At 43.5% G+C, this 26,553-nt stretch overlaps 1 protein-coding gene across 2 annotated transcripts in view; it reads right to left on the bottom strand.

Moving 5' to 3' along the window:
- Positions 1-16,425, bottom strand: part of PLCG2 (phospholipase C gamma 2) — a 66,715-nt gene extending 50,290 nt beyond the window's left edge. For both annotated transcript variants that reach the window (XR_014229102.1, XM_082320791.1), the window contains exons 1-2: positions 16,345-16,425; positions 10,333-10,569 (exon numbers count right to left, since the gene is read on the bottom strand). Coding sequence is in view for 1 of the 2 variants with exons in the window: in XM_082320791.1 (XP_082176917.1) it covers positions 10,333-10,528 (196 nt within the window). In the remaining variant the exon portion in view is untranslated. The remainder of the gene's footprint in view (positions 1-10,332; positions 10,570-16,344) is intronic.
- Positions 16,426-26,553: the final 10,128 nt, after the last annotated feature.

Here is a 26,553-nt window from a genome sequence, read left to right as displayed (position 1 = left end):
TGTGTAATTAAAGATTAATAAGCTCATACAAACAGTGAAATTTAGTGAGACATTCAGTGGCACAAGGAATTCGTTACAGGTAAGCCACAAAATTATCTGAAAACACAGTTACAAGGATGGAACATGAGAAACAGTGCGGTGCATCTTGAGAAAGCACACATGACTACCTTTCCAAGGGGTCCTCTGGGGATTTAGCTGTGTGACTGACAGAAGCTTTAGAGAAGTTCACCTTGTAAACCCACAGGTTTTTAAGTAATCAGGTCACACAGAGCTGTCGTGTACAGTAACAACAAATTACCATTAAATTAATAACTTCTCACTGGACTGCTCAGCAGAGCAACAACATACTACAGCCCTTCCCAGTCTGAGCTCTGAATTCAAGGGGCCACACATCTCAAATGGCTATTGGTTTCATATTAAAAATTAAAAGGCACCTTCACAAAATGAGGTAAGAATAGGATAAAATTTACATATGTGCCCATAAAAGTTTACATTCTACTCCATGCCACAAAACAAAACAAAAATGTTGCCATGTAAAACTTTGACTTTGGGGAAAGTGTACTGGAGCACCTACATCTTGCACGCACTTTGCTCAATCACACTCGGGGTGCTCAGGTCTATGAAGTTCACTCCATCCCTGTTTCGCTGGCTGGCCGTGACAGGAAGTCTGGTCGTTGTAAGTTAGCACTAAACATTGCAGAACTGAGCTGCTAAAGGGAAGAAATGATTTGAAAACAGCTAAAGGCTACACACGTTCATTTTTTCATTTGACCACAGAAACCAAGCTCTAAATACTCGGCTGAAGACTTACACAAAGATCCCCTGGGTAACAGCTGAAACACAGCAATTTCAAAACAGAAAAAAAGGTGAATTTTAATGTTCCTTTGGAAAGATACTCCACAAAGAGCAAGAAGCGGATTCACTTTTACAATGACGTACTATTTTTTAACAGTATTCAGAATACAAAACAGAAAATGACAGAATATGGACTTGGGGTTTCCAATGTGAGTTAAGTTTATTTATTACTTTATGTCTGAAACACTAAGGAAATTCAGACAGAAAGAAAATCTGATAGCAGTAAAAAAAAAAAGTCACTACCAGAAAACTAGCAAGGTCAAGTCTAACATTCAAGCCAAAAGAAGCACTCATTTCACACTCCTCAACAGAATATGTGGCTACTCATCACTTCTCCCAGAAAGGTACAGATGCTGGAAATGTTTACACCACCTTCTCCAAAGGGAAAGAAATAAGTTTTCTACCACAGAGGAAGTTCACATTGGCATTAACAATTTTACTAATTAAATGACTTTGCTGTTCAGCCTATGGGGGGGGGAAAAAAAATCCCTCATCTATGTTTAAGAATGTAAGACACTTGCATAAATAGTCTCTTAGGTGTTAGTTTTTTAAGTTAAGAAAGGATGCATAGACCCAAAATTTGCTCTCTTTGGCAGGTCATTTTAGCAAAAATTTTAAAAGCAAAATTAGCAAAATTTAATTTCAGGGAAAACACACTGCAGGATAAAATTTGCAAAATACAACAATTAAGATTTAAAAAAAAAAACCAACTTGTTAGCTAGAACAGCACCACCTGTGCCAACATACATAAGATTACCATTACACTAAATTATACATCCCTGCATTTCACCTCACCCTGTAAATTGTATGTAGCCTGATCTGGTCCTGTTATCTACATGACTATATTATAGATGCACTGCTTCTCCAGTGAGCTTTGATCATTAAATATCCAGGTGCAACATTTTGCAGAAACTAGCAATTTCTGCTTGGCAATATAACACAGTCTGAAAACACAAGCACAGTGCAATCTTGCAGATTGAGAAAAACAGAGCAGCTCCCACAGGTTCTAATTCTACATATAATGTGAATGTACTAAATTAGTTCTTTCTGTCCATTCTCTCCCTTTCTTAACATACCTGTGAAACATGAAAATTCAACTTGGTTTTATGTTTTTTTTAAAAATCATATTCCAGAGGACATATTCTGTAAAATCTCCTCTTTTCAGCAGGAAAAAAATCTCAAGTGAACTTAACAATCTTTGATAACTCTTTTTCATAGGTTAGATGAAAGATCAGTAACACTAAATGAATCTGAGATGACAAATGCATTTAAAAAGTGGGCCACAGTCATTTTGTTCTACAAACTCTGGAAAATTATGACAGAAAAAACAGAAGAGAGACAATGTGAAATTAGCAGTCCATGTTAATCCTAAAATAAAATACTGTGCATTGTCAGTCATACCTTTCTATTAAAAATGAAAAAAGCTATAGGATAGTCCTACTGCATTAATAAAAGTCTGGACTGAAGAAGAAAGAAATGGTTACTATGTGTTATACTGAGGCATATCATTAGCATCAAAAGCCTCAATTTAAGTAGCCTTTATTCCTCTGCTTCATAATTTTGCAATTACATTGACAAGAGGTCTGCATCTCTGCCATTCCCAAACACAGGTATTTCATCCTCTGAGAAACAGAAGTTTTCAGAATACATTAATACTAACACATCTATTCCTTTTCTCTTTCAACCTTACCTATACCCTAACTTCTTGGTCTACATACAGAGAGAGCATTTTAACAGCTGATATATTATATGACCTTTTCCTAAACATGGCCCTCCAATGCTTCAAACCTACTTCTTGTTGTGTGCTTGCACAACTAAATGGTCACTAGATTTTTTTTTTTTAGTATTTTGCAATAAATCAAGAACATCAAAAAAGATAGGTGATCTTTCTTTTCCAAAGATTAAGGGATTAAAATATGGTTTACATCATTTTACAAAAGCAGGTCACCTCTTCACATTAAAAAAAAAAAAAAAACTCCTAGGTAATCAAAAAAAGAGAAATCATCTTATGTCCTCAACAGAATCTTCCGTGAAACGTGCATGCGTCCATTCCAGAGAAACACACACTTGCACATTCAAGGAAGGCACCATGGATTTCTCGGAGCATAAACTCTCCTGGCTGTGAATCATCACTTAACACAAGGATTCATGGAAGAGTATGCAGAAACTCACATATTTTCCAGTGACTAATCAAACTCTAGTCACCACAAACTTTCCCTTAATAATTGTCCTTAAAGCACTTTGCATCTGATAAAGAATGAAATAACCATTATGGATCAGCTTCCTGGAGATTTACACCTTGCCACCTACTTGCTATACAAGCTTAAATACCATAACCCCTTTGGGCCCTAATTTATTCACATGCATATAAATGTGTATACTACAATACAAGGAAATTTGGGAGGCCTTATTTGGTAATACTGAAATGTACTCTCAGTCAGCAAACCCCAGGTGCCGGTCGCACAGACATGTCTCGTAGCAGAGTACTGACAACCGCTTCTCGCTCCTGGCCACCCCTTCCTTCCCCTCTGCCTTTCACTGCTGTCCAGTAGTTCCCTCCGCCGCTGTCTCAGCTATGACAGTACACTCGTTTGTGGGCCATTTGGTATCCTAGCAAAGAAACAGCACGGCAGAGTAGCTGACGTGGAGGCAGAAGTGACCCCCAGATACCATGAGGATGTACAACACATCCATCGTGCGGCCAGCCTGTGACAGTCTGGAGTGGGGACAAACAACACGGGGGGTGTGTGACCCAAGGGCCACCACGCGGACCCACGCACAGTTGTGAAGGGTAAACATACAATAAAAATACACAGCAGAACCATAAGGAAGTGACGCGCTGAGCAACACGCTGCAATAAATCATGCTGGTAAGTCACAGCTTCACAGTCCTGTATCTAGTATGCATAAATTAGTTTCTGCAAGAAAAGGGCCCATTACAAATTAAACAAGCAAATCACTTCCCTCTGTACAAGGAAACTGAAGCTTCCTTCTCTCATGTGTTGGTAAAGCAAAAGTTAGCTTAGCTCTACTATAGTCACCAGGATCTATAGTTCTTAAATTGCAAACCCATGAATGTACAATAGGTTTGTATGGGTAAACGATCCACAGCCAAGTCATACTGGCTGCCACTTGCACTAGGGTATCACTCGATGGAAAACACATTCCCCCACCACACACTTTCCCCTGCTACATAATTAAAGTTGCCAAATGGCTTCCAGAGCACCAGGCAGCTTCTAAGCCAGCCTGTGCTACAGCGAGGAAAAGCGGGGGGGGGGGGGGGGGGGGGGAAGACTGTGGTCCACCCTAGACTTCTAACAGATTTGCTTATTTTTCCTAGCAATGGTATCTGCTACCAGCTGCAGATCTAGTGCCATGGGTTTTAGACCCATGGCCCTGCAAAAAGAGCCCCTTTATTTCTGTGCTGTCTTTTGCACGCCAAATTCCTCTCAAATTACATGTTTACATTTACAATGCTTTGCAACAGAACTCCCATATTTAAACCAACTGTATAGATGGAAGAAACAAAGCACAAAAAATCCACACTACCTCAGAGTTAGGAGGCTGGTGTTATTATGCTTTTTATATACTCAATGGCCAGAGCAAGAGACTCCAGCAGACAGACATTCAGAGCAGGAGCTAAACTTTGCACTGGAGGGGCCTTTCATTCTCTCAATTGACTATCTGGACAGACAGGTGAGACTAGCCTTGTAAGCTACCTGCTTAATATTAGGCTGTGAATATCACGGCAAAGTCATCCCACACAGAGTCAGAAATACCATTCCTATTTATAATCCTCACTCCCCAAGACCCCATGCACTCTGCGTCAGAGTCACTAACCTTTCGCCGGGTCAGTGTATCCATGGGGCAGTACTATTGCAACACTCACCAAAACTTACTTCTCATCCAAGAAACGGAGCAAATTTCTCCTACTGAAATGAATGACAAGGGCTCCACTGAAACCAGGGTTAGTGTGCATATCAAGAAATAGAAATGGGGGGGGACACAAAACACAGTGGCTTCAAAGCATGGGTGATCTGATGAAATATTAATACCACACTGCAACATACAAAGCACAACAGAGGGCGGGAAAACAAACAAATAAAAAACAAACAAACAAAAACAACCAACAACAACCAAAAAAAAAAAAAAACCCAAAACCAAACCACACAGCTCCTGAAGGGAAAAACATTTGCCATCAGAAGTTAAACCAGTCTTTTGGCACTGATGACCTAGGTAACTTAGGATCAACAGCACTGAGATTCTGAGCCCCACGAGCAGTCCCATAGCCCACCTAGCAAACTTTAGGTTATCTTTAACAGTTTAAAATGAGGTCATGCAGAATACAAAGAAATGCCATTAATAAGTAAGAGGCAGAAGAAAAAGCTCCGACATTTTGTAGCCAGCGTCTGCAAGTATTTCCCTCAGACTATGTTAGAGCTATTAGGGCATCTAAAATGTCTCTATGTATAGAATAGCAAGCTGACTAAAAGAAGCCCAAGCATGAGTGAACACAGTCACATCTAGCTCAGACCTGCTTGCTTCAGCTATTTGCATAGCTCTCTGCAGGCCTACATAAGGAAGCACATGTTGCTGGCATTCATTTTAATACACTAATGAAACCCTGCATGCCAAACATCCGCAATAAAAACATTTCTCAAAGGTGCATTGCTCCCTTCTATCCATTCTGGTTTTAAGAATGGGTTGTGTTGGACCCCGCTGATGTAGGAAAGGCATACGTAAGGTACTCTGCAGTCTTAGCAGGTGACTAAAAGAGCAGCAGCACTAAAAAGCTTCCTGGCCTCCACTAAACCTGAAAAACACTCCAGGACGGGCAGCCCCTCTCTTTCCATTGCTAATCTTTGTCCTTTCATCTAGAAGGAAACTTGAAGCTCCCCACAAAATGGAAAATATGGACAAAATTTATTTAACTTTTCTTTTCCTGAAAGGTGCTCATTTACCAGTCTCTCCTAACTTTACAAGCTAAAAAGAAAGACACCCCACAGTCACTTAACTTAATCTTTGTTTGGGCCTACAAAGCATTACATTTTACAACAGCAGAATCACAGTAAACCCAAGAAACGCAGATTGTACAAGAGGATCAGAATTTCCTTGCAAACAGCAAAATCTACGGTCTTCAGCAAGTCTGATTAGCTTGGACAAGCTCAGCAGCTAGCTTGACCTCATGAAAACTGAAATACCGCCCAAGAACTCACTTGACTTGAACAACTTTTGGCTGCACAGCGCTACAGGAAAGAAAGACTGCTCATGCACAGGTTACTAACACCGCTAGAACAACTCAGGAAGGGTGTGAGCAGACACCGATGGGTTGCTCCTTCCCCTCTCTTGCAGGTGGGCAGGGAGGACTAGCGCTAGCAGAAGAGCTGGTACGTAATGCTCCCTCTCCGATTTGTAAAGCTAGAACTTACCAGAAGCTAAACTAAAATCCTGTATTTGAAGAATTAAGAAATTGTGTAGTACCATTCTCAGCACCGCAGTAACTCCCAAGCTAAAATAAAAGTCACCAAAAATCTCAGTTGCTCTGTTCAAGTGAGGGGACTTACTTGATATGTATCAGCTTAAAATTTGGCTTTTTGATCTACGGTTGAAATAGCGTATCCTTCCCTAGAGGACACAAACAACCTGAGTATATGGCAACTCAAGTCTTTCAGAAGGTCAATGTGAGATCTCCAGTACATAGACATTGTGTGGTCTGAGCCACACAATGAAGACAGAGACTGTTTAAACCAGATTTCCTAGCCTTTGTATATCCTCACTTGTTACCACACCAAAGGCCTGGGTCTAGAAAGAGTTTTCTAAAGAAAGCTATCTCCATTTTACTTACTCATCCAGAGAAACACATCTGCACTGAGCAGGAAACAGCCATAATTTTAGCAACTCTTTCACTCTATTCTAAACAGAAGTGCTACAGGTTTTTAATGAAAGGGACCCTTTTCAAGAGTAATGCAATTTACTATACACAGTACTGCCATATTCGGGGCCATGGGGTTGTCTAAATATTTATATCATTATAGCTAATCCTACATCTCCCTTGCATGGGTCAATTTATTCCAGAATAAGAGTAGCTGCCTTTTTGTTATTGTGAGGCTTAACTTAAATCACTTTCAAAATAATATTAACCAAACTTGAAAAAGGTCCTTGTAATAATTATGAGCAACTCTGGCTTAGAAGAATTTGAGTGTCCTTCACACATTTACAGTCCACCAGCAGGAAAATCAGCACTATGACATCCAAAATTCCCAACACTATACAGGGTGGTTAGAGAGAGAAAAAAAAACCCTTTTTTTCTTAATTTCCAAAGGAAGAGTATTAAAATAAAGTATAAAAGTTGGTCTCCATCTTCTCCATCTATTAGCAGCCTATTTTTGCATCCCAAAGCTTAAGAACTCTCCTCACTCTCTGATTTAGAAACACAAACCCCATAGCAGATGCAAACATGCAGCTTTCTGCCTTCTGTAAAGAGCAGTTGTCAAACTTGAGTTAAAATGGCACACTCACAACAGGAAGCCATCTTAACTTTCCCACCCATGCTGAATACTAATTCTGTGATTGTAGCACATGCAAATAGCAGCCATTAAGATCGCATCATGAATATTATTTCTTGTACAGCACAAGCATATTAAACAATACTTGAGATGATACTTCCATGCCCTCAGCCACTCAAAAAAAAAAAAAAAAAACAAAGTGCTTTTTATTTTTCACAAAGTCAACACAATTCACCAGTGAATACTCGGAGTCATTCATATATACAAGTGAAATCAACTTTTCTCCCATTACAAAGTTGGCACCATCTCCTCAGTATAGCTCCAGAGAAATAAATTTTAAATTCCCCTGTCATCGGTATTCAAGAAGCCTGTCCATTTAATTATCAAGTATGAAAGCTTCAAATCCATAATTTTTCCACTTTTCAAGCAAAAAGGAAGCCTGAGTCTCGGTTAAAAGAAGCAATAACAAAATTTAAATAAATAAATAAATAAAATATTTCCTTCCTCTTCAGCAAAAACACTGTCAGCAAGTTAAAGCTGCAGTAACTTTTATTTCAAGTAGATCTGATACAGTTCATGGTAAATTGTAACAACTGTTCACATCATATTCTGAAACAATGCCTGCAAAATACGCCTTGGTTTTTGTCAGATTCGTTGCTTTTTAAGACAACAAAACAATATTTTGCATATTCGTGCTTTAGAGCATGACATATTCTCAGACCTAAAGTTTCCATCATTACAAAGGTCACTTAAATGTTGCTCAATTAAAAAAACTGCTACAGTACTACAATTTTCAGGGAGAGAGGCAGATGATGGCCTTTAGTAAGTCACAGGTCTATAGCTATATTCCCTGTTCTAGTAATGACTGCCTGTGTAACTGGAAGCAAGTCATTACTCTGCTGGATTATCCAGGTGTAAGAGTCAAATTACAATATTTGCTTTCTTTTAAAAGTGTTAACATCTATGCATAGAGCAAACTCATTATCAGGATGCTTCACCACAAACACACACCGCCCCCAGGAAGCTTTGATAAAAGAAGATGACAAGTCAAGCACTAAAATAGTTGACCCCAAAATCTGGAATTCACAGTCTGCACAGCTTTCAATTTGGCCCCTCTGTGCAAATGGCTACAATAAGTCTTCAACTACTTGATCACATATAAGTTTTGCCAGGACTCTAATGCCTCGCTCACCCACTAAGTGGGCATTTGCTATTTTGTTTTAATCCTACTGCTCTGTGGGTAGCCCCAGGCTTTATTTGCTAAGCATATTCAAGCCATGCTCTCATAACTGAATTATTTGACTCCTCTCAGGACTTTTTTTTTTTTTTGACACACCTCACTTTGGGATCTGAGCATATCAGAACCAGTAATGTACTTGCATTCACACGTGTCATTATAGGATGGGTAATTACCCTCATTTTCCACATGAGAAACTGGGGCACTGTAAGATTACGATCCAGAGTACCTGTTAATTAAGGTGTCCAGGCTTGTTTGCTTTTTCCCAGAACACTGCATATGACCACATTTTCACCACCAATAATAAAAACATCCTCCAGACACCTGGTCTTTCATTTCATTACATTATATTTCCAGTTGCAGGTCCAGTCTGCACTAAGGAATGAGACGGGAACCAATAGAAACAGTAGGAAATAGGGAAGCTGCACAGACAATCCAAAAACCATGCAACTTCTCAGTGCCTGTCTTTGCAACCTCACAGATCAATGCATTTTTAACTTACTGTGTATTAACCAAAATAAAAACCTTCTAAAAATCCACAACTCAACAGACAAACTCCATTCTCCTCCTTCCCGGTTTCTCTCACATTAGCGCATACTCACATCCAGGGAGAACACCAGGAGCACGGCCCCTGTCTGTTGCACTACTGGAGTAACTGGTGCCAGTCACAGTCGCTCTGTGTATGGGGCAGCACTGAAACAGTACCACATGTATCTGCTCAGCCTTCCCAGCTCTCCAACTCCAAACTCCAACTACTTATTATTCTCTTCCCAAATAGCTCCAGTTCCTCAACTCCAACCTTCTCATATTAGCTGAGGCTGACCAATAAATTATTCTGGCAATTCAGGCAAACAATTAAATTCCTTTATTGAAGACAAACACCATTTAGCAGTTGCATAGTAGAATCATGCCAGTAATAAAAAAAGTTACCATATTGTCATGTGCAAGCACTGTAATTACATTATACTAACAGGAGCTGTACAAATCCCAAAAAGCACAGGCTGAGCTTGGCTGACATCAGCCGTGTTCAGTAAGAACCGAAGATTAGTCTCACTTCATTCTTCTACCATAGCTTTTGCAGTCCTATGTAGCTTTACATGCCCCTTCTATTTCCCGACCTTGTTATAAATAGTGGGTTTAGCCAGTTCAAATATCAGCTAAAGAAACAGCATCAACTCAGGACCTTGAAACCATCTCTTACATCTCACAGCTTCATCCTCCTAAGTCATTGGTACTTTCCCATAACGGTCCTAAATAATGACTTCAATCTTTCTATCCTGAAACAGCAAACTCCCTAAGAAAACAGGAATTTTAATTCAGTTTTCTTGTATTTGGATTTTTTTTTTTTTTATTTTTGGAGACAGAAGGGGTAAAGAAGTACTAATTGCTTGAATTTATAAGACAACTTGATGCTTAATGATGGAAAAGAGTTGTCACTCAGTAACTCAATTCATAGAGAACACAAGCACCGTCATATTCAAAGATGAAAACTTTGAGAACAGGGCTTAGGGTAAAAGCACATTAATCATAGTTAAGTAGTGTTAGGTACCTAAATAACGAGCTGCAGAAGATTCTTCACCTACATTGCAACTATTCAGAATATTCTCAGCAAATTACTGAACTCTTTTTCAGCCCAAAACTTCATTGTGTTAACAAAAGCTTATTAAATCAATATTTGACAATTACATCAATTTATTAGTAAATCCAAGTTCAGGTACACTTTGCCAATACTCACAGAAACCTTCAATCTTGTCAGCTGTCTTGCTCCATGCTACCTGCCTGGTTTCCATTATGACTTGAATAGTCCTCCTTTCTGGACTACTCTTCTTAAGACTGAATACTGTCATAACAGTTCCCAACTCCAAGGTCCTTTTAATCTGGCTTTTCTCATACTCCGGCAGCACTCCATAGTCTATACTCTTTCTGGGCATTTTTTTTTTTTCTTAATCAAACTTTTATGGTTTTCAGTGTCCTGAAAAGAAAAAAGAAAGAAAAGGGAGAAAATTCAGTATTTACAACAGCAGTTTTATTTCTTTAAAAATCACATTTGTGTAAGTTAAAGCTACCTAATAAAGACTCCTGCCCATTCAAATACAAGGCAGATACATTGCTACCATTAACAGCATCCTTGCCGTTTTATCCTGAAAGAAAGTACAAACAGTCTTCATAGAGGGCGGTACCAGTGACACTTTGATAGACTCGATGCTGCAAAATCTATTAAAAACTAAGAGCTGGGTGGAGCTCCACATGCAATAAAGCGAGATCTAAATGTCTCAGCAAGACCAATGCCTCTCTTCTAGCTGCACCGTACCAGTAACTGCTTCCTCAGTCTTCCAACACGGAAGTATGCAGTGTTCCAGACCAAAATAAAGTAAGCCAAGGTCTGTTTAGTCCAAATACATAAAAATCACGTTAAGGGGCCCCGTATGCATGCACACCTTCAACTGCGTGTACCCCCATCGCTACAAATACAGATTTACATCTCTAAAGTCTCAGCATTATGACAGAAAAAAAAAAAAAAAAACCAAGAAAGAAGACCTGTAACAAATACCAAATGTAAGTATACCTGAGTAATAAGGACAAAAGAACAAAACACAAAGAATGTAAACCATTGAAATGCCAGAGAAAATAATACCGAGGTCATAACAAAGAAAGCATTTAAGCCTAAATAAAACTAAAGAACACATCAGAAACATGAAAAAAAAAGTGTTCAAACTAAAGCAGAACTATGTTAAAAAGCTCTTCTAAAGGGGCAATATTTGGTATCTCTGTAGCATTTTCTGCCACATTTTCTACACTCTCTCCTAACCAAAAAATAGTGTAAATGCAATTATACTGCACAAATTGCTCCGACTACGGCAGTTTATTTGACTTTCCAAGCCTCCAGCTTTTTTGCCAGTATAACTGGTGGCCAAGGAAGGATTACTTCCTGGGACAGTTACACAAGCAGCTCTTGATTACACAGCCAAAAATGGTACCTAGTACAATTATTTATAGAATCCTCTTCTGTAATTTCTAGCAGGTTTTCTGTAGTAAAGTATAGCACTTACAAATTATACACCTACATCAAATGTAAAATGTAAGCATAACACACCACGTATTCTGTCCAAATGCACCTTTACCAAAACAGCACCTCATCGCACTAAGAAGTAGGAGTGCACCTCTGAAGCCTTCAAATGGCAATACTGGTTTTTCCCCAGAAAATGGCAACTGTTACTGGTAGGTCCAAAGTAAGACAGACTTCCGCAAAGTTCCCACCCTGACTATATGTATCTTGATTTGATGACTTCAAGAGTCTCCTAAGACATCAAAAACCATGCACTTTGACCCTACCAAATTCCTTTCAAGCATCAGATCTGCTTTTATTTATTTTATACAGAGTGAGATACCTTTGCTCACGGAGATTTTCTCTAACTGCCACAGAGACAGAAGTAGCTCTTATCAGAAATCACCATTCCTATAGGAATTTCTTTATTGTTTTAGGGTATTTGTAGAATTATGTTCCATAAAAACCTCATGAGTTCTATGTGAGCTGGAAGTTAAACTTTTCATTCCCAAAACTGAGGATAATTTAATTTCCACTACTGTAAGAAATATCTGGAAATCTATTTTGTCGTAAGTATTGACAATTTAGATATCAACACAAGAAAAGAGATATTTGCAACAGATTTAAATCATACTCAAGATCTTTCTTCTCTCCCAGGATTTTTTTTTTTATATTCCCAATACTATTTTCAGATAACCAAAATGCGGTCCCCATGGTGAACTGCAGTAGGTTTGTTCTTCTTCTTGCCCTGTATTACTAAAGAAGCATGAGTTTGCTGCCTGAAGAGACCTCTGAAATCTGAGAAGCATCACCAGCTCTGCAGCCAGCGTTGCTGTCTTCTTGATATTACATCAGGAGGGCCGAAGAAGCGCTCAGGATTGAAGCCTAGCAATCCAATGACAAGATAACACAAGAAATAATGACATCAGTTTGTGTAAACTCTTGCACTATATGAGAATTTAAACCCATATGAGACCTATACGAGAATTTAAGCCAGCTAACTGTCTTTCTGAGAGCTGTAAAGAAAATGAGTAAATTTGGTAAAAATGAGGAAAATATGAGTAAATACAAATACCGAAACAAATGTTGGCTATGTCTAAAAAGTCTCAGTTTATGCACTTTTAAAACTTCATGGCTGCGTTTCTCCTACACAGTCTACTTCTCCTTACTCACATGTCAGGTGGCAGGTATTTGTGGGCATACACTTGGGACGCATCTTGGCGCAAAACAGCCAAAAGAGAGATGCGTACGCAGCAGCTCTCACAAATATTAGAAAATTTCTGTGCTTTGGTCTCCCACACATCATTGCATCAAACAGCTAATTACAAGCCTGATTACTCCTCAGCAAGATTATTTACAAGCAGGATGCCCTGGAACCTGCTCTTTCATCCATGCACAAAGAAGGAAGTGCATCATCTTAACACAAATAGCAGGAGCTGCTGCCACACAGTTCCCAACCATCCCCCTTAACCACATCCCTGAGCAGGACGGGTTTGAAGAATCCCTGTGCACATGCAGCCACCAGCCACAGCATCTCCTCTGGTTCTCTTCCTCTCTCCTCAGTCCACTACTCTCCATCACAAGCAGTTTCAGTTTCTGTGTTGATAGCTAATTCGACCATGCCACTTCTCGCTTCCCCTTCGTAACTTCTTCCAACCCTCCTCCCCCTCACCCCATGTCGCAGTCTCCTGACCTGCTCTTCACTAAAGAGCGCTCTTTTCTGCTCTCTCTCATTAATACCACAGAACTGTCTTTCAACATTGTGTCACTAGCTGCTTTCGGTGCAATCTGTCTGACTTTGAAGCTGTCCGGGGCAATCTTTCCAATCCCTTTTTAAATTCTACGACTTCAGTAAACACTTTTTTTTTGTAAGCTAACAGAGAAGCAAACAACAGTTCCTGCATACCTGCAGGGTGGCCTCTTCTGCATTGCCCACAGTGAACCTGAAGTGCTCTACAGCAGGAACCATGTCTCACTCCATGTTTTGCAAAACATTATACAGGTTATTTGGCATTTGATATCTATAGGCATGCTATTATAATAAGAAAATGGAGTACCCTTTCCTTATAATACTGACCAAAAAAAAAAAAAATATATATATATACCCCAATCCTACAACTGAAAGGGAGCAGACAACTTTTAAGGGTAGTAAGCAAGAGCAGATTTTAGCCAGAATGTAACTGATCCTTTTGGACTCCCTGGAACTAATCAGATAATCATTTAAATTATCACAGGCTTGCATCTGACAAGACAGCCATCATTGTCTCGTCTTGCTACAATGACTTGTAATAACAGAAATGAAAGGAGGGGGAAAATAAAAAATTAAATTAAATTAAAATCTTTGTGGTTTTCTGACAAAAAAAAAAGAAACCATGTCTTCTCACTTTGCTCTTTTCATTAAGAATTGTAATAAAATGAATATGCTGTGATTTGGAACAAGGTTTAACCATTTTAGTAACACTTCACTGCAATAATAAAAACCTCAACTTTTAAATGAGTAGTTTTTGAGGAGACTACAACAAAATAATACATCTGCTCTGCCTTTTACAGTACAAGGGGTAGCTGTAAAATGAAACATGACTTAGAACGAAAAGAAAAAGAGTTTCTAAATATAGGTATTTAATAAAAGGCAATGCAGCAGGTTTTTTGAGAGATTAGTCCCTTAGTACAAAGGAACTGCCTCTCAGAGGTGGCTTCTTAAACAGTTTCCGCTGAATATAATATACTGGACTTCCCCTTTTAAAGTAGCTCTTTCTTCCAAAAACAGAGCGAACGGTGTTTTTAGTCTAACTTAAATCCTAGGTCATAAGCCAAGTTTTTAACTTATTATGAAACAATACCATAGCTGAGGATATCTACTTCATCAGAAACGGTGGAAAGTATATCATAATATTTGATCAATCTAACTGACCACTTCTAGAGTGTTTTGGCTACCTGCTCCAGTTTAAGAATAATGCCACAGAGAGCTTCCTAACGTTAGACCTTCCAAAAGAACTAATGGAAGCCCTTGATATTAGATTTAACCTTTTAAATATTAAGAGTCTTCTTACACTCACCCACAGGTGCCCCTCAGCCTTCTTACACCCATCACTGCACAACTATTTGAATCAACAATATTTCTACCCATTCATGCAGCAGAACTCCGTAATGACCCTCACCACCCCATTATGTGGATACCTCTAAACCAGTGGGGTATGAGCTACAAGACACCCTTACATGCAACAGAAGCATTACTGCTCTTCTACCAAAGAGTTATTGAAAGAGTAGAAAGGTCCAGCATCACTTACACGATTCAACAAGCGAGCTAATAATCACAGAAACATATCATAAGCTCTAGTTTAGACACAGACACCAATACATGACTCTTTCCCTTTGATTGCAGGTACTATAGGAGCTAAAATTGATGGTGTCCTGTATCACATGCAGAATTGGGACCATTTGTTACTGTTTGTGTAAGAGTAGTTTTGATACTGTTTTTTTTTTTTTTTTAAAAGCCTGACTGATTTGGACTAAAAAGTCAGAAAGGCTCACTGCAAGTAACCAAGTGAACATGGACATGGAAAAAAAAACCCTACTTAATCTATCCAAAAACCTGTATATTTAGTTTTACTTTGTTACAGTACTTCAGAGTTTCAAAAACAAATCCTTCTTATCTGAAGATCAGTCCACAACTCTTAACTCTTTTTGTGATAACACAAACAAAGAGAGGAAAAACTGTAGAAAAGGCAAGCTATAAATGTACAGGCTAGTAAAGAACATCTCAGATGAGCGCTGATGAATCATTAGTGATATAACTTCACCCATATGACACGGCAGGTGCCTTCCAGGCACACAAGGTCAACCAAGAAGTGCGATTCAAAGTTTGACTCCAGTCAATTGCTAAGTTTTCCCATGTGCTCTGGGCACTGCAAAAGGGTGGTTGCACCCTCCGCCCCTAGCTCTGCCTTGGGACGCATTCAGGACGTCACCTCACCCGAGCAGGCACTGCCTCAGCACAGCACCACCAGTATGGATACCCACCAGCAACTCCAGTTGAGCACCACAGCGCTAATAATAAATAACAATCAACGCATGGCTCTTTGCGCGGAGCTTTGCAGTGCAGCTGCTGCCCTGGGAGCCCTGCGGTCTGGCAAAAAGCAGGCGAGGGGAACCGCAGCAAGACGGTTGCCCACCTGCCACGACCTGGCGGGGCCCGGAGCCCTGGCCCCAGGCGGGGGCCCTCACCCCGGGGCAGAGCCGTGCGCGGCGCGGGGCTGCTGTCAGGCACACGCCGGCACTGCGGAGGTTTCCTTCCTTCTTCTTCGGCGGGGTGGCCTGCGGCGGAGAACGGCCCGCCACAAGGTGCGGGTGGCAGGGTCCCCTCAGGGAGCCCCCGGACTCCCAGTCGCCGCCCGGCCCCACCGCCCGGCACGGCCCTCCCTCACACCCCGCAGCCCCTCGCCGGCAGCCCCGCCCTCGCAGCCAGCCCGCTCACGCCGACAGCCCTCGCCTGCCCTCGCAGGACCCTCCCTCACGCCCACCGCCAGGTCAAAACCGCGCAGGACACCGCTGCCCCGTCCCCGCCCCGGCACCTGCTGCCCACCGGGGACGGAGCGGGGACGGAGCGGGGACGGAGCGCAGCCGGGGGCCGCGGCCGCCCCCCACCGCCGCGGGGAGCGTCCCGCCGCCGGGCCACGCCGCTCGCCCCGGCGACGCCCTCACCTGCGCAGCGGCGGGGCCGTGCCGGCGGCTGCTGGTGCCGGCGGCTGCTGGTGCCGGTGCCTCGGCTGCCCGCGTCCCGCCGCGCCTCTGCGGGGCTCCCACTTCTGCTTCTGCCGTAACCGGGAAGGGGCGGGGTCACGTGACCCCCCGCGGCCACCTACTGGCGCGCGGGGCCGGACGGGCCGCGGAGGCCGTTGGTGGCGCGGGCGCCCGTCAGCCGGCGGCCGCTCGCCCGCTCGCCCCGGGCGCCCTGCCCGGCCCCGGGCCCGGGCTCTTCGGGACTCCTCGCCCCCGTCCCTCCTCCTCCCCCCGGGGCTGGTTCGAGGCGAGCTCCCTGCTGCCACTGTCCCGTCAGGGCCCCGGGCGCGGCCGCATCCCGCCGTCCCCCTCAGCCACCCCCTGAGGCGGGAGGGAGAGGCGCCGTGTCGCCCCTCTTGACAGAGCGGGCGGTTCGGCCGCTGCCCAGCCGTTTGGGGTTGATACGTTCTCCTGCTCGCCTGTGAAATTTCACTAGTTCAGCTGCTAAATGATTGAACAGTACCTTGAGAGAGTTTAGAAAAAGGCTTTAAAACTTTACTGTCACTGGAGTTACATTTTCAAGTTAAAATTGACTCACTTTATGGGGTCCACTACGAAGCGTGTTATATCGCAACCGCCTCAGCTTAAGATTGGCAATATAAAAATATTTCCCAGTTTGGGATTTAGCAGAGTAGTGACAGGACATGATATGCTGTTTTCAGGTCAAGCCCAGATACTGCCATGAAATTTGAGGTATTGATCTTGTCCCAGACCTATTTGATAAAGCTGGGGAAAATTCCTACATCCATAGGCAGAATATGAAAGTCATCCCAGGGAACAAGTCATGCCAGTTCAGAAGACTACAAAACAAATGCCTAGAAACCAAAGCTAGGGATGGTACGGTGTCCGCGAGGAACAGATTTCCCCATGCAGAGGAAGCTCTTGGCCATTTTTGCAAGGGCCGCTCCACGTTACAACAGCAGAACCCATGTTCCAAATGCTGGTTCCCAAACACTGAGGTTAAATCTGGCAGAGATAGCTCTTCATCTCCCCTCCTTCCAACACAGCTAGCTGGCACAAAGGAGTGAAAAGGACGTGTCTTTTAACAGACTAGTATCTAGTCTAATCTATTGAGCGGAAAAAAAGTTTTCCATAATTTCAGCCAGTTTTGTAAATGGTTGAACAGGAGCCAAAGATTATTTTTGATTAATACTTTCACCCTACACATGCAGAAACTACTGAAACAAAATAGTACCTGCAATGGGGTAGCGACAAGTACTGCAACAAACACCGACAGCAATATTGCCTAGATGCTTAGGTCAGAAAGAGAAGAAAATACCCATTGTATCCAGCAAAAGTTGTAGGAGCAATTTGGGAGACTCCTCCCAAAAGCAAACCAGCGAGCCTTTTTCATAGTTAAAAGCATCAGAAGATTTCACATGAGTATGACTTATCAGGAACAGAGCTGAAGAGCACATCCAAAATACACCACCACAAAAGGAAAAAAGCTTAGAACCCAATACCTGTGAAAGGTGTGGATCATTTTAAATGCAAAATAAAAAGATGACCATTACAATCTCATCATTGTTTACTGTTTCATGAACCATCTTGCTAAAGACTCTACACGTTTTTCCAGATGCCAAGCCTGGGAAAAGTTTCCCTCTTCATAACATGTGTGATGCAGTTACAGATTCACAGAACAACATCCTATGGGAGACATGATACTAAAAGAATGAGAATAGCAGAACGTGTATCAGTCACACCAAAGTGTCTCTCCCATACTTTATTTTTAGCTCTTCATCATTAAAACCTTCAATGTTTCATGTTGAAGCTGCCTTTGAAATTATATGAATGGTGACAGAATACTAGCTCCAAGTGGCCAACATCCCCAGCTACAAAAGCTGAACACCAAAGCAGTCATCTGGTGGAAGCCACAAGGCATACACCACAGAGAGCTGAAGGGTGACGGTGATCCTGGGCATTTTACAAGCAGGGGATAACAGTATTCTCTGAATGGTGGCTGTCAGATCCAGGATTCATCTGGGTATGTCGACAGTGAATCTAAGTTCCAGCAAATAGCTTCAGCAGCCCCTCCTGGTTCTGCTTCGCTAGGCCAGGTACCAACAGTCTCCTCACCAGTCACGTGGCATAGCTTCAGCACAGGAACCACCCTTGAACAACCCACAAGCCGCACAGGCACGGAGTTGACCATCTTTGTGATGCTCAGAGACTTTGCTGCAGAAGTTAAGCACTGCTGCAAAGTAGACCGGAGTTTGGTCTAGACGTACACCAGTGTGGTTGTGCCTCAGTGGTTGTCCTGGAAGGAAGGCTAAAACCTACCAACTCCCAACATCTCTTGCACAACCTTAGACTTACCTGATAAAACTCTCTCTCTTAAAGCTGAAGAGTCATCATATAGTCAAAGAAAATATGTATGTGGAAGAAAATCATAGCTGCAGTGGGGATCATAACATTGAATTCTGTAAATCGCTGGATGTAACAAAATCTCAGCCATATAGATGGAGTAAGCAATCCTTAAAAACAAACCAATAAAACAGTAACTTTTAGGAACACCAGCTGTTACTCAGCACATCCACTTCACCAGAAATAAGAGTTCACTCAGACACTCTCACAATCACAACAGAAGATTCAAGTTACTGTCAGAATCGGCAATTCTGCCATCCAACTTTCAAATCTCGAAAGCAGGACCTTCCAGGCAGACAGCAGAATTTCCTGTAAAGAATATGGGCCTCACAGCCACAGACAATTATCAGGTGACATGGTCAGTCCTTTTTTGCAGCAAAAAAGCCTGTATACATGTGCTGAGGAAAGGTGTGGGGAAAATTAGTTCTCGGAGTTGAAGTATCTGGCCCCAGCAAAGCCTCTGTGTTTAAACACAAGGTTAGCCACTAGGATAAAATCTTCCTTCCTTTTTTCTTTTTTCTTTCTTTCTTTTTTTTTTCCAGTTTAACTTTCTTATAATTTTACAAGGCTCTTTGAATTGTTAAAAAATATAATCACAATTCATACTATAAGATCTGAAAAGAGAGGTTTTCAGCTGGGAGTACATTTTTACGTTTCAGTCATAAATCCCTCAAAAAGGAAGTTTATAGTGTTGACACTGTCACTTTCTCAATTACAGCATTGGAAACTTCAACCCTGTGTTATTGTCATATTTGGTAGTGAAGTGTTGATTACTTCCCCTGAAGAATAAAGCAAGGCATGAAAGAGAATCACAGGAGGCAGCCTCAAGGCTATGGTAAATAATGGTCACAAAACTGGTGCCACTTCCTCACAGGAGCTACAAAGAAAATGTATCTTTTGTGTAGAAGGTAGAAGTTGAATAGCTTTATTCATTCGATTGTAAGAAATGTAAAGAGTCATTAGGCAAGTGAAACAAATATTTTAGATACTGTCACTGACAGTCTATCTAACCTAAGTATTTACTACACAGTCGTAACATTTGCACTCCTGTCAGGGAGGTACACTAAAACAAACCGAAACAGAGGACAAACTCAAACAACTTTATTGCACAAAACAACCAAAACCACACAACAGAAACCAATGAGAAACAGGGGTAAACTGAAATCAATCAACGCTCTGAGAACATTTAACACGTAACAGGTTCGAGGTGTCAGTCGGGAGGGGTGTTGTTACTACACGTCAACACACACGACAATGATGATCCAATGTGCGCACACACTCACGCACTCACGCACTCACAAAGGGGGGAAACTCTCTGCCTCCCGTGGGTACCCAGAGGATGCAATCGCTCACCCCTGGGGTGGGGGGTGAGGGCTCACTCAAGGATACCCAGAAGAAAATCACTCACCCACAGGAGGTGAGGGCACTCCATCCCGGGAAGTTTCCTCAGGTGGCGTCCCGACCCAGGGGGAGAGGTTTCGAACACAGACCCGGCTGCTCTGAGAAGACCGCTCCAAGGGGCTCTCCGGCGGCTCCCCATTTATACCCTGGGTGGGATCTGCGCTGTGGGCATCGTTGGCCATGATCCAGAAGCTTCTCCGAGCCCAGGCGCCTCACTGGCTGCGGGCCCCACCTGGCAACCGAGAGGCCCCGCTCCTCCTGCTCCCCCTGCCGAGAGGTGCACGGGCCTGGGGGCACGGCAGAGCGCAAAAGGCGCCAAAATGAGACATGAAAAGCCCGTGATCGCCATGTTAAAGCCCCGATCTTCATAGGCAGGTGGTGAAGCGTACCTGTCACACAGTCCACCCCATGACCACAGTCATGATCCCACCAGTTTCTTTGGAGTGGTAGTACAGTCAGCCCTTGCCTCCAAAGTTAAAAAGGGCACAGTGCTGGTGAGTTTAACACCCACTGCGGATCATCATTCTTCAAGATCATCTTGATACTTCAAGATCGTCTTTAACCAGTCAACGCTCAATCCACAATAAACTATCAACCATGTAACAATATCCAACGTTATAGCAGCAATTAACAGTAGGAATGGGCGAACATATGAGCAGCATCCTGGGGTTGTACTGGGCCATCTAACATAGGGATAGGGTTTGGGGGGGAATGTCAATGGCATGGGTCGGTTTTAGGGGCATGTCAGTGCCACAGGTGGGATTTAGGGGAGCATCAGTTTCAAGAGTGGGTTTTAAAGGAGTGTTATTTCACGGTGGACATAGATTTCGTTATGGTGCTCTTAACACAGCTTATAATAATATGAATTACAACAATCACAATTATGATCCTTATCAAAGATGGAAGGAGGCTACTCAGCCACCCTGGCAAGGAAAACCCAAATGCATTAAAATCTTTCCCCAACCAATTAGTCCTTAGCTCAGTAGCGATTTCTCTCATGTCTCTAGCTATTGCCTTCATCTTATTCATCTGGTCTTGTAGTGGCACTGAAGCGTTTGGGATGTGGACACAACAGTCGTCTACCGACAGATTCAGCTTCCCACATACGCCTTTCTCCTTCAATAGGATTAAGTCTAACATGGCTCAGTTTTGAATAGTCATCTTGCTGTTTTCTTGTAATTGATGATTTGAAAAGCCTATGCTGTCATGTGTAGAGTTTATCAGTGCCTCTAGCTGTAGGCTCAGCTCTTGAATAGAGTGTCTGTTTTGTACTGGAGCAATCCCCATTCCAAAGACTGACTCTAACCACCACCCAGTCCTCGCTGGAGCATTCTCCCACCCCTTCTGTACATCCCTTGGCACGCGATCCCTCCATTGCTTTGGTATGGGCCCTTCCCGGCAGATAGGACAGAGGGAAAACACAGCTAATGTGCAGGCCAGTTTTGGGATGGTCGAGTACAGCCGGGAATATAGGCGGCCATCAAAGCACGCCCACACTAAGTTAGGAGGTGCGGAGACAAAAGATGTTTGGCACGAACCTGGAATAGTGGTGAGGAGGTGACAAGAGTCTCTTTTTTGGCAATTTAGGACAGAGGGACGTGAATAGCTGGCATTGCTGCATAGGCAGCCTTGTACCAAGGCTTCTTGAGCTGGTGGATATAGCCACAACAGGGGCATCTTATCTATGTCCTGACACCCAATTTCCATTTGGCAGTCCCAGAGTGGAGATTCCCCTGTCGGGTGTGCCTTATCTTTTCCCGCATACCAGCTAAGTGCCTAGGTGTACCTGGCCCATGTGCAATTCAGCGGGCAGTCACATGAGTTGTTATTACACGCGCTAGGGCATTCGTTATTGTCACTAGCAGAATGTTTGATACACCAAGAAGCATTCAGTGGCTTGGTATACACTAGCGAGTGATTGTCAACATCCCATAGAGAGCCACGTTCAGTGGTTCCCCATGGAACTTCGGGACAGGGTGTGCCGTTGATGCTCCACCCTGTGGCTTTATGGGTCGCTGGAGAATGTAATTGCATTTGGCATCCCATACTGAACTGGCATTTATCATGCCTGGTGACCAGCTATAAACGATATGGGTATAGCCTATGCCCCCTGGGCTTTCCCGGAACTTCCAGCTATAATTGTTATATTGACTCCATGTTAATTCAAGGGCTAGGGATATGTTGATATCCTGTACAAAAATGGGTAAGGGGTCTTCCGCTGACCTGGGGGTGAGTAAACAGACTGTTACCCATGTTAGGTTCATCATCCACGCAAATCCCACCATCATCTTTGCCACCACATTGCCATCCAGGTCCGAGTTGTCCTGCTATCAATAGTAGCAACAGATTGGTCCATCCCTCCATTGTTCTGTAAGAGAGCACAAAAAAAGTGGCCTCAGTCCCTTGGGACCGGGCTGTCGGGTTAGAAGTCCGAGACTATTCACCGGGTACTGGTATGGTGGGTCTTCCCATTTTCACCTAGGGCCTCCCAAGTGTACAGGCCTCTAGGCTTTGGTAGGGTCATGGGCACGATGCCAATGGAAGGTAGTTTCACCAGGACAGGCTGGCCTACATGTGTTCTTAGTGGAAACAGGTCCTTTTTATCATCTGGTAGAGGGTCATTGCCCATTGGTGGCTCCTCAGGGCAGAATGTCTTGATTTTTGGGGCTTCCATAACTCCCCCAATGGTTATTGATGATAAGGACTGCATGGGTTAGCCATGTGGCTCACAACCAACTGGGTTGTGAGACGTCAGCATGTTTTTTAATCAGACCATTGGTCTGCTCGACGATCCCATTGGCCTGGGGATAATGTGGCATATGGAACACCCACTTTATACCTTCCCCTCTAGCCCAGGCTCGAACCACTGTGGCCATAAACTTATAGAGAGAATGGGTGTGGCTGATGACTTCTGTGATACCTCGTTTTACTGCACTTGGCAAGGGATATTGGGAAACACAGGTTACTTTGGATGGTGGCAGTGCAGGAGCAGACTGCAAGGTCCTAATGCAGGTGGCTCCCACTCCACGGCTTCCGAAACGCCACACGCCGCCATCGGGCAGGCGCCACCACTTACCTGCTAAAATGTCAAACCCCAATGTTTCTCTTGTAAGGGCTCAGAGTGACCTCCACGGCTGTCATCCGCTTCTCCCCAGGCAGCCAAAACTGGGTTCGGGCTAAAGGACGCCTCTCTGCTGCACCCGTTACCCTATTATATTGATGACTTTTCTTGATGGTTTGATTCTGAGCTCGTCACCTTGCTGCTTGTTTAGAACACTAATTTGGGCTCCTGTGTCAATCAAAAACTCTAAACTTATCCGCTTCGGACCAACAGGATTCCTTAGTGGCAGACCATTGGCAGGAATTTACCAAACAGGTTGGGTGGCCTGGACCCCGAACCGCAATTTTTAGTTTTTTTAGTTCACTTAATTTCCCTCAAAATGATGAGAAAGAGTTAGGGTTCCGCCTCCATCTTGGGGGGGAGGGGCGGTTGCTGGCATCTCCTTTACATTCCCAGTCTTTCCCTCCAGTAATTCCTCTAGCTTCCATATATGTTTGGTGGCCTGCCCATGTAACAGCGCTCAAGATACCCCCAATGCTAATGCCTTCCACCACAAGTCGTTCTGCTCCAGTCTGCCGGCTCGGTCCGACTTGCTTCGGAAGGGTTCCGGCTCTCGGAGAGGGGGGCGGGCGTCCGGAACGAGGCTGGCGGCTGGCTTGCCGGGCCCTCCTGCTCCCATCTGCACCACCACCTGGGTGTGTCCACCCCATTTCACGCCCGTGGGTGACTATGCTACGCCGTGTCTCGGACCACGTTGGCACATGTGCAGGCGGATTCGGGGCATTCTGTTGATTGTGTTCTATGGCTGTCTGAATTCTCTCTCTAAGGGACTGCACGTGTGTTTTTAAAGCATCTGGTAAGCCCCTAATGAGAGGCCTGAGGTGGGCGGGATCTACCAGTACAGCCATTGGTATGCCTTGCTGCCCCCTCTCATACATCGCCTGTATACAGGCAGCCTTTTGTACCCCTTCCGCCAATTCTGACAATCCCGTGATCCGAATGGTAATAGGCTCTCCTCATTCTTTGGGGTCTGTACCACTAGCCCAGTAAGCCACCTGAGAAGTTATAGACTGGTTGCCAGCTGACCCATCACTTAGAAACACACCACGTCCCCAAAACCCTCGAGCCTCATCATCACTCAATAACATCCAATCACCTCCGGTAAGCGAAACACACCACATATTCCATCTCCGTCTCACCTGGTTTGAGTGAAAATTTAACATGCAAGTCACTAAGCTCAGGTCCTGTCCATGAGGTGGTACAGACGGTAGTTCGGGAGTTCCCACCCTGTGGGCCTGTATGCCTCTCTGTTTTGATGGGAGGTCTTACATCCCTTTTCTCTGCCTCCTCGGTTTCGACAACGCTGGCTTCATCAGAATCGCCCCAGATGTCCTCAGGATCTGTTCCCACAATCAGCTTCCAAATTTGGACAACACTGGGGGGCTTTTTCGCTTAGGTTAACATAATCTCGATCTTTCGTTCTAGTAAACACGTCTGCTCTCTCTCGTTGTAACTCTGCTTTTAAGCATTTGATCTCTAATTGACTCTCAGAATGGTCCTTTTCCACTTGCCTAAAATACTTGTACTGGTCCTGCGCTTGCATCAAGCAGGCACCCAGTATGGCCCACGCGGCCCCTTTGCCTCTGCCATCCCGCTTGTTCCCACGGCATTCCTCTGTCCTCCCCACAACAGCCTCACGTTCACGCCACTTCTCCCTCGCCCATTCCGTTCCTAAGGGAGAAGGGTCACAACCGTAACAATCCCTCCATCGACAGACACCCCGCTTGCTGTGCCGGTTATAAATGTCAGGGAGGTACACTAAAACGAACCGAAACAAAAGACAAACTCAAACAGCTTTATTGCACAAAACAACCAAAACCGCACAACAGAAACGAATGAGAAACAGGGGTAAACCAAAATCAATCAACACTCCAGTAACAACTCCTTAGCAGCATGTACGTTAGCTCACCTAGATTTTCTGGTTAGAGCTGCAAAACCTTTAAGCAGAAGGTTTGTAGAGAAAAGTTAATTTTCAAGCTTTTCTTTTATGACCTTTTCATCTGCAGGACTCTGAAGCAGGTTTTACACTCATCGTCAAGAGAACGTGCGTACCACCATCTCAGGGTTAGGTGTCAATCCAGTTTCCTATCAAGCAAGTGCCAGTTCGTGAGGGAGAAGTCCGTGATCATTCAGGACTAGCTGAAGACAGTTCCTGTAAGTGGAGTGGTATTGCCTCTGCAGAACTGTTTACTGCTTCTTGGATGGATTTATGAGCGGGCACTCGCACACATGTCCTCACAAACTGGCTGCTGGGATTCTCTGGGCCGGTGAATGCAAAGGACATGTTGCTTTCTTATAGCTTTTATTCAAAAAGTCATTTATTTTGTCAAAGTTTTTCCCTTGCCAAAGACAATGAAATTGCTTATATACAGGATGTAGTAATCAAGGCTAGTCCTAGACTTGAGGTTGCTTGTGGTGGGCCAGCAGCCATTGCCCAGCTGCCCTATTCCAGAGGTGAGATGGCAGCAACTGCTGCAGTCTGGAGCGGGGAGGGGAGGGACGTCCCTTCCAGTGACGGTTGTCACTGGCAAAGCAGTCCTGTACCATCCCAGCTCCTCATGGCAATAGCTTCAGCTACGCTGGGAAGCTTTGATCGGGTTTTAATGATCACCTTTAGTGTCTCAAAGGGCCTTTGTAGCATGAAGCTGACCTTTGAGAATATTGCCCAGCTGGAGCAGCACAACTCAGTGAACGAACTTCACAGGGGACCCACCTTCCAACACAATCATGCTGTGTGACGGGTCCAACGCCCTCAGCACATCTTCTCAGCATAACGGAGATCAGGCTCCTTGCAAAGGGCGTTTCGTGAAAAAAGGTGTTCTAGTGTATACTTGGCTCCATTCTTATCAGAGTTTCGTTTTAATCTTGGTAAATTATTGTCACTTAATCATAATATTTATAGTAAATATTGATTTAAAGTAAACCACTTATATCGTTAGCGGAAAAGCTGACATGAAGGAAGGGAGGTTGTACTTCTAAGTGGCTGGCCTGTTGCCCGCTGCAATGTTTGTCTGAGTCCTAAAACACTCAGCTACTCACTACAAAGTGACTCATTTCAGTCAGCCCGTCCTTTGTTATTTGCAAGCACTATGTTTAAAAAAACTTCTGATTACTGCCCTCTGTCCTCATACACCCAATACAATACTATCCCTTAGCATTTCTGTAACAATTGTCATTTGTAGATGTCAAAACAATCTAAAAAAAAAGAATGGAAATCATTATTTCACATTTTCAAATTAATCAAG

This window comes from Platalea leucorodia (assembly GCF_965183815.1).
Source record: "Platalea leucorodia genome assembly, chromosome: 8".
In the NCBI taxonomy this organism is placed as follows: Eukaryota; Metazoa; Chordata; class Aves; order Pelecaniformes; family Threskiornithidae; genus Platalea; species Platalea leucorodia.
The sequence above is the reverse complement of the archived record's forward strand: the minus strand, read 5'-3'. Positions and strand labels throughout refer to the sequence as shown.